The following is an 8,917-nucleotide window of genomic DNA, read 5'->3' as shown; positions in this document are numbered from 1 at the left end:
AAAAAAAATGTGATTTCTAAGGACAAAGAAAAAAAAAGATCATTGAATACCTAGCAATAATCCTAAAAGAAAAAGTGCTGGTTTTATTTAAGAAAAACCACAAAACTTTAATAAGAGCTATAAAGGAATATTTAAATAAATGAAGGGATATACCATGCTGTGGATGAGAAATTTGAAATTTTAATGATGGTAACTGTTCCCATCTTAATTTACAAAAGTAAAATCCTCCAATGGAATTAGTTTTATAAAACTTGAAAAAAATGATTTCAATTTCTAGTGTGGTTATGAACTGGTGAGAACATCTAACAATTTTTTAGAAGACCGATGAGGGAAAATTTGTCTTTAATAACAATTCTATGATGTTGCAGGGCAAGCATTCTTGTTATTATTATTCCCATTGTAATGATAAAGCTGAAAAGAGTTAAGTGCCAAAAGTCCACAGCGTGGAGGAGGCGGGAGCAGAACTAACAGCTCCAGGTGTCGTCACCTCAAGCCCTCAGTCTTTCATGTATATGTCACGTGATTAGAAATGTATTTCTTAATGCATTTCAGAAAGCCCACTGATCCCCCAAACACACACCCCAGCTGATTGGGTCCCCATGGGATTTGAAGCTTTTTTTTTTTAATTGGTGCTTAGACAAAGTTCCAGTGGGTCCATTTATCCCAGTGAAAGGCAAAGTTTTAGCCCCTGGATTATCTATATTATGTACATGCTATTTTCCCTCTGATAAACGTTTTAATGTCCTTCGATTTTATATCTGAATCAAAGTGATTAAGTGTCCTGTTACTGTCACTTTGAACATGCAGCTACTAGGAGGGTGGCCGGAACTCTGTGGGTGACAGCCAACAGACGGACACGGGCCTCCACATTACCCATTCCCTGGGCTCAGAGCACCAATGAGAAAACACCCGGAGGGCCTCCCTGGGAAACGCGTGTCTCCACACCAGCATCTGCTGCAGGGGCCGAGGAGGCCACAGACACAAAGAGCCTTTGGGGGCCTCCTGTCGGGATGACGGTGGTGCCCGGCAGCCCATCCCAGACCAGCCCAACCGCAGGTAAGAAATGATGCTCACTTCTACTCCTCCACGTTCAAAATCTGTGTGTCTTGAAAACCTTTCTAAATGTCTGAAAAATAACACACATACAGAAAAGCTATAAAACATAAATAAACAACATAAATTAATGATCATAAAGCAAACTCTCCTGCTTTTATTTACCTCACCCCTTTTATTCCTATCTTTGAATGAATGAATGAGTGAATAAATGTTCCCTCTTTGCAGAAATCTCCCACCTCCACTCTTTTTTATGTAAACCCACTTCCCAATTTTTTTTCTTTTCCCTGTTTTGTTGTCCATTAAACAAGTGACCACTACAAATCAACATTGCTCACTCTGGACAGGTCAACTGACTTTTTGGTATAGTATTAATATGTATTAATACTATAGTATTAATATGTATTAATATTGCTACGTTACATATATGCAGCATAACATAACGTATACCTTAATTACAAATACAAATATAACATATTAATATATAATCATGTAGTGAGGAAGGCCTGAGCTCTAAAAATCAAGAGACAAACTGTTGATTGTGATCCCGATGTTACATGTGTGTGCATGCATGCATGTGTATAATAAACATACGCAGAGAATAGAAAACAAAGCAAAATAAGACTGGAAAGAAATTTACAACATCATAGCCTTATATCTAGCCTTATAGTTCCCAGACTGCATCTGGGAAGTAGAGTCATGCTGTTTTTTATTTTCTTCACTCCAGTTTCATAAATTTTTTATATTTTTGTACTCCTATATTCAGAAAAAAAAAGTTTCTTTTTAGAATCACTCCTTCTGATACCTGCGGTCTTGCAAGAAGCCCTTCCTGCACGCTCCCTTGGTCAGTGGATGCTAACACTAACCACAGCTGTGCCCCAAGCCTGCACTTGGCTCCCCTGCCCTCTGGCCCGTCTTCTCCTCGAGGGTTATTTCTTTAATCTCAGGTTCCTGTGAAACACAGTAGACATTCAGTTGTTTGTTGAATTACTAAATTTCTTAAGGGATACAAGGAGAGGAGTAAATAAATTGTAACAGACATAAATATGAACTCTTGACTTTAGGCTCAAAACGTCCATTGCACGCGCAGGTCTGGGAATGCCATCTCAGTAGCTTTCATCACATAAACACTTGATGCAGTGGCCCGGGTTTAAGCAGTTCAGGCATGGTGCTGTTACCTTGGGGAAAATTACAGCTAATGCACCTTGGTTTGGCCAGTTGGACAATGGCCAGTATGGCCCTGAGACTATGAGCTCTGGTCTCTATTTCAGACACAACCGGGTTGAAATCTTGACTCTACCACTGACTCTGTGTTCTTAGCCAGTTTCCTTGACACCTCTGAGTCCCGGTTTTCTCATCTATGAAAGGGGAGCTTTTCAGAGTTACTGTGATGATTAAATTAGGGAGTGTCTGTAAGGTGTTTGGCTGTAGCACCTGGGAAACACTCAAGCACTCAACCAATGGCAACTCCTACTAGTCTGTCCCCGCCACACACACACACACACAAAGGGGGCATCGTGGCAGCTTCAGGAGACACACTTTGGAAAGGGTAGTGGCAAACAGGACATCCTTCAGAGGAGAGCATGCATCTGCTTTTGACCGAGGTCCCTTTCAGCTCTAATACTCTCTGAGTCTGTAGCCATTTAGTCAAATTGTAAATGGCAGTCGCAGACAAGAAAACTGGGTATTTGGGTGCAGCTGAGGCTGCTCAATTTCTAGAACTACATAGAAATGCATCCAGGCAGCAAGCATGAACTGACCCCTTCTGTGCTGGGGGCTTACAGTCCCATGCCTGAAGTGAAATCAAAAGAAGATGCTGACCCACCCTAAGAAGATGACAAGATTACTTCCTGCCCATAGTCATTTGTGTGTACATGTGTCACACTGCTCATGTCCGGTACCAACACAGTGGCCCCTGGGAGTGGAAGCCGCACAGAATTCAACCCTGCAATACTCAGCCCTGGCAGAGGAACAGAATAAGTAACGAGCGGCATTACACCTGCATGACATTATACCTGCAGGGCATTACACCTGCACGAGTCATGCCCAGGCTCTGTGGCCCCACCTGCTGCTCATCTCACCTCACCCCTCCATCCTTATCCTCTAGTCTCCAGCCACAGACATCTACTTACTGATCTCTTCTACTGGCCTCTGCATGTGCTCTGTGCTCTGCATGGAAGGCTAATTCTCCTTGCTAAACTTTGTTCTACTTGTCTTAGGGTAGATGTCACCTGCCCCAGCTGAATTGTCTGTGCTTGAGGTGTAACTCAGTCTCTTCCTTTCAGTCCACATGAGTGCAATTGCCTGTTTAATTTCCTCTCTCTCTCTCTCATCCCTTGGAAGGAGGCTGCTTTGCTGGTTTTGCCAGAGGCCAGAATTTTGACAGCAAAGATCGAGCCCTGAAGTGGTCCTGAAACCAAGGTGTTATGAACATGGTATAAAGAATGAGAACCCATGCCCTGTCATGAAAATGATAGGAAATTTTCTGGGGGTGGGAATGGGGTCACTTTCTCCTTTTCCAGGAGCTCGCACACTTGGACACTTTCTGTTCAATGCCATCGCTCTCCCATGTAATGCCACCATATTTCACCAATACTAGCTGGTTCCCAATGGCCCCCATCACTCTGTATCACACTCGCTGATTGGACCTGCTCCTCTCCCCTGCTACACTGGGAGCACCCCCATTGTGGGCTTAATTTCTTACTCATTTCTGCATCCTCAGTGCCCTGCCTAGTACCTGGCTTAACCAACGTTGGTGGGATAGGGCAGGATTGGTAGCACGGGGGCCCTTTTCCCAGTCAGGCCCCCTAGAAGAGATGCAGGCTAACCTCTCTTTCTCATCTCATCCCAGGAACATTCACCCCCAGCACACAGACTTCTAGTCCAACCAAGGCACCGGCTCCCAAAGATCCACACACAGGTGAGAACGCGCCACTGGACGAAGAAACCCAGTACCATGGGGGAACATAGCTTGGGAGTAGGGCACGTTGAGACAGGGTGCCAGAATGCAGACTAAGCCAGCTACTGTTCTTTTGAGGTTATTTATGGCAGCACCAAACCTTGTGGTTCTGCTAAATTGCTGTGTGATCTCGGATAAATTACTTTCCCTTCATTGGCTACCATTTTCCTACAGGTTTCCAGAACTCTTTATCATTAAGATGCTCTGATTCTCTTGCTGTGTGTATAACCTAGAGCCATTTCATTTTGACTTTTGGAAGGCCATTCTTGCCCCTTGCAGGTAATCTTCCTGCGGAGTGGCCATTCACCCCTGGAAAAGAACCAGCCCTGGTTGCAAGACCCCAGCAAGTTTCAAGTGAGTACCAGCGCCTGGTCACTATTTTTGCTTGCGTTCATTTTGTATGAGAATGTGTAGTACTTAAGAAACAGAAGTTTGTTAGATACATTTAGAGTTGAATTGCTAGGATTCAAATCCAAGCTTAACCATTCACTGGGGAGGTGACCTCTGGCACTCAGCTTCCAGGATTCAGTTTCCTCAACAATAAAGCAAGAATAATCATAATTATTGTGAGCACTAAAAATGTCTGAGTATTTTTCATTTTTTTCCCACCAGGTTTTGTATTAAGTAAGATAGTGTGTGTCAAAGTGATTTGGAATGATAGATCTCTTTATAACTTATAAACTTTTATTGAGAGAATGTCTATTGAACAGCATGCTGGGCGCTTTGCAAGTACAAGCTGCTCTTATAACGAGCGTGATGGCTAGCAGAGAGAGAGGAAGGAATAAAAGACGGCTCCAAAATTCATCCCCCGTTTACTGGGTGCTATTTACTGTTGTTCTGTTAAAGGACACCCTGCCTCCCCATCCCTGTACACTAATTCTTGTAGATCTAGAGAAAAACCGTTTCCCTGGTCTGTAGCTGGGTTTTCAAAAATCCTGACAGAGACTCAGAACTTGTTTCTGTGATTTTTGCTGCATTTTTTCAGCTTTTGGATGTCTTCACTCTTCTTTTCTGTTAAGCCAGTTTCCATAAGAAAATAATTGATAAAAGAGTACTTCAAAGTTGGCTGGGTCCTCAGGCCCCTCCCACTCCTGGATGCCTTTGTATACTAGTTTCTGGAATGTTCCCAGACCATCCAGTCGTATGTCAATGGGGCATTATTAAATTGCAGGAGCCTGCACAGTCTCCTTTTCCGCATCACCTCAGATCTGCCTCAGCCCCACTTACAGCCTGCAGTGAATGGTGAATGGGCCCTGCAGACACACAGAGACTAACTATGCTACCAAAGGAAATTGTATCCCTTTCCCCCCAGGAATTCTAAAGAAACACACTGGTGCTGCAGATGGGGACAGTTGTAAGATCAAGTGTCACAAAACAGTATAACTATATCTATATTTATGTCTATATCTAAATCCGTATCTGTATCCACATTTATATATATATATATATCTACATAGCTATCTCTATCTGTCTGTCCAGTTATCTCTACCTATTTATTATCCATCTCTCTGATGGACTTTTATCTATCTATCCATCTATATATCACTTATCTCTTCACCTATCTATCTAATACAAAATACAGTTGTAAAATAAAGGGTTTCTGGCATCTTCCAGTAAATTATTATTCTTGTCCACAAAAAAATGATGTCACAAAGTCTTCGACATTCACTCATTCATCTATTCAATGAATATCCACTGAGCTCCTGTGTGCCAGGTGCTGTGCTAGATCTGTTTTTACTTTCTCTTCACAATATCCTACAAGGTAGGTAATTTTATCTTCATTAAGCAATTCTGGTGAGTCCAACCGATAAAAAGAGAGTTTTGAGCCCAAATTTGTATAATTCCAAAGCCCGTGCTCATTCCACCCCTCTGTGTTACCTCTCTCGAGGTGTGCCATGTGAACAAAGAAACTGTAATTGAAGGAAGAAAGTGGTAAAGTCTTAAGAGAAGTATATATATATATATATATATATATATATATATATATATATATATCTACATAGCTATCTCTATCTGTCTGTCTAATTATCTCTACCTATTTATTATCCATCTCTCTGATGGACTTTTATCTATCTATCCATCTATACATCACTTATCTCTTTACCTATCTATCTAATACAAAATACAGTTGTAAAATAAAGGGTTTCTGGCATCTTCCAGTAAATTATTATTCTTGTCCACAAAAAAATGATGTCACAAAGTCTTCGACATTCACTCATTCATCTATTCAATGAATATCCACTGAGCTCCTGTGTGCCAGGTGCTGTGCTAGATCTGTTTTTACTTTCTCTTCACAATATCCTACAAGGTAGGTAATTTTATCTTCATTAAGCAATTCTGGTGAGTCCAACCGATAAAAAGAGAGTTTTGAGCCCAAATTTGTATAATTCCAAAGCCCGTGCTCATTCCACCCCTCTGTGTTACCTCTCTCGAGGTGTGCCATGTGAACAAAGAAACTGTAATTGAAGGAAGAAAGTGGTAAAGTCTTAAGAGAAGAAGCAGTAAATGCTATGTGTGTCCAGAGAGGAAGAGATTACTTCCAGCTGGAAGATCATTCTAGAGTTTATTGACTGAGAAAGTGGCATTTGAACAAGGTTGCTTCTAAACATGCGTTCCAAGCAGAGGCATGGCTTGAGCAAAAGCACTGCCTCACAGAAAGGCTGGCATTTCCCAGGGACCAAGAAAGGCCTTCGTAGCCGGAATTCTAGTGCTCAAGGTGAGGGTAGTGCGACATGAGGCTGCAGAGGTGGGTGGGAGTGAGATCACAGGGCCTCGTCACTACATCAAAGCAAGTGGGAGTGACATGATCGGCTTTGTGTTGCAGAAAGTTTTCTCTGACTGTAGAGTGACCACTAAGAGGAGAGGCTGGGAGCAGGGAAAGAGGTGAGGAGGCTGTTGTGCTCATGACAGCCAGTGCTGATGGGATCTGCAATGAGGAGGGGACTGGGTGGGCAGAGAGGCTCCTCGGGTGACATTGAGGAGAGAAGAATCAAGAGATGGAGTGAGCATCAGGAGGGAACCAAAAGTCATGCCTGAGTTTGAGCTACTGAGTGATGTACTGAGGGTTATTTCCTGAGTTGGAGAACCATAGACAAGGTGGGGTAGGGGAAAGGGGCGTGGAGATCGAGCCTGTTCAAGAGTAAAGCATAGTGGTTATGAGCACGGACTCCAGGGTCAGATCATGCCAGAGTCACTCCCTTCTCTGTGACTGATCCAACTGCAGAACCACTCACAAGTGTCCTCTTCTATAAAATAGTACTTCTGATATTTATCTAACAGAATTTCACAAGAATTAAATGAAATAGTGCATGTAAAAAACTTAGGAAAGTACCTGGTACACAGCAGGCACTCATTAAGTGTTAGAGAAAAAATCCTGAAAGGTTGATGGAAATTGCAGTATTCTGGAGGATTTAACATCCTAGTTAACTCAGGGTAAAATATTTCCTTTCTATATTTTCAAGTCTTTTTCTAATATTATGAGCCCTTTCACCACTTCTATAAATATATTACTGCTAAATTATAATTTTCACAAATTTAAAACAAATAAAAATTTTAAATGAACATATGTCAACATGTTAAAGATGTTATTCAACTCATTAATGAGAAAAGCGTGAAGATTTAACACTAGTTCAGTGGAGAATTTGAGAAACAGGGAATTAAATAATCAGTCCATAGAACTCTCAAACAAATTTGCTAATTGATATCCTACAGCAATATACTCTTTTCTTTTTAACTGGACAAAAATCAATTATACCTGTATCAGACAAAATCAATTTACTTTGTAAATAGTAAATTTACAAATTTACTTGTAAATTGTAAATTGTTTACTTTGTAAACAAGAATTATTTGCATTGTTCTCAGACAAGAATCATTTGTATTGTGAACAGTTAACTTCCACCTCTTCAGAGTTGTAAAATCACCTTGTCAGTAGAAAGTCAATTAAGGGTGCACAACCCTGTATAACCAGATCATCCCCAGAGGACCTGCTGGACAATAACCAGAACTGCACTAAAAGGACAGCCAGTAATCCTTTTTTATTTTATTTATTTATTTGTTTGTTTGTTTGTTTATTTATTTATTACAAATATTCACGAGATACAAAGTTGATTGTCCCCTCTTCTGCCGATGATGTGAGGGCCAGATTCATACTGGAGCATACCCATTACCAGAAATTATTTTTGTACCCTTTGTCCCATTCCAATTATCCCCCAACCTCCCTCCCTGCCCCCCTCTCCCCTCCACTCCAATTTGGAGCCCTAGGAATGTTCCCTCCCTCTGTTGGATCATGGGACTACTGTGGTCTTTCCTTCCTTCCTTTCTCAGCTCCCACATATGAGTGAGCACATGTGGTATTTATCTCTCTGTGCTTTGCTTGTTTCACTCAATGTAAGTTTCTCCAGGTTCATCCATGTTGTTACAAATGGGAGAATTTAATTCTTTTTTATGGCAGTAGTATTCCATAGTGTATATATACCACAGTTTCCTTATCCAATTATCCATCGATGAACATTTACGTTGTTTCCATATCTTGGCTATTGTAAACAGAGCTGCAATAAACATGGGAGTGCAGGTATCTCTTTGACATGATGATTTCCATTCCTCTGGATATATACCCAGAAGAGGGATTGTTGGATCATATGGAAGATCTATCTGTAGTTGTTTGAGAAACCTCCAAATTGTTTTCCAAAGTGGTTGTACTAATTTACAGTCCCACCAACAGTGTAGGAGTGTTCCCTTCTCTCCACACCCTCGCCAGCATTTGTTACTCACCGTCTTTTTGATCATAGGCCAGTCTAACTGGAGTGCAGTAGTATCTCAATGTGGTTTTAATTGGCATTTCCCTAATGACTAGTAATGTTGAGCATTTTTTCATGTATCTGTTGGCCATTTGTATGTCTTCCTTTG

At 41.3% G+C, this 8,917-nt stretch overlaps 1 protein-coding gene across 1 annotated transcript in view; it reads left to right on the top strand.

Moving 5' to 3' along the window:
• The window catches only part of HHLA1 (HERV-H LTR-associating 1), a 35,747-nt gene that overhangs the window by 19,153 nt on the left and 7,677 nt on the right, over positions 1-8,917 (top strand). Inside the window, exons 5-7 of the mRNA XM_008588572.1 lie at positions 808-1,056; positions 3,905-3,973; positions 4,292-4,366. Coding sequence (XP_008586794.1) covers positions 808-1,056; positions 3,905-3,973; positions 4,292-4,366 — 393 coding nt within the window. The remainder of the gene's footprint in view (positions 1-807; positions 1,057-3,904; positions 3,974-4,291; positions 4,367-8,917) is intronic.

The sequence above is a fragment of the Galeopterus variegatus genome, unplaced genomic scaffold (assembly GCF_000696425.1).
Source record: "Galeopterus variegatus unplaced genomic scaffold, G_variegatus-3.0.2 Scaffold4901, whole genome shotgun sequence".
Lineage (NCBI taxonomy): Eukaryota > Metazoa > Chordata > Mammalia > Dermoptera > Cynocephalidae > Galeopterus > Galeopterus variegatus.
The sequence above is the reverse complement of the archived record's forward strand: the minus strand, read 5'-3'. Positions and strand labels throughout refer to the sequence as shown.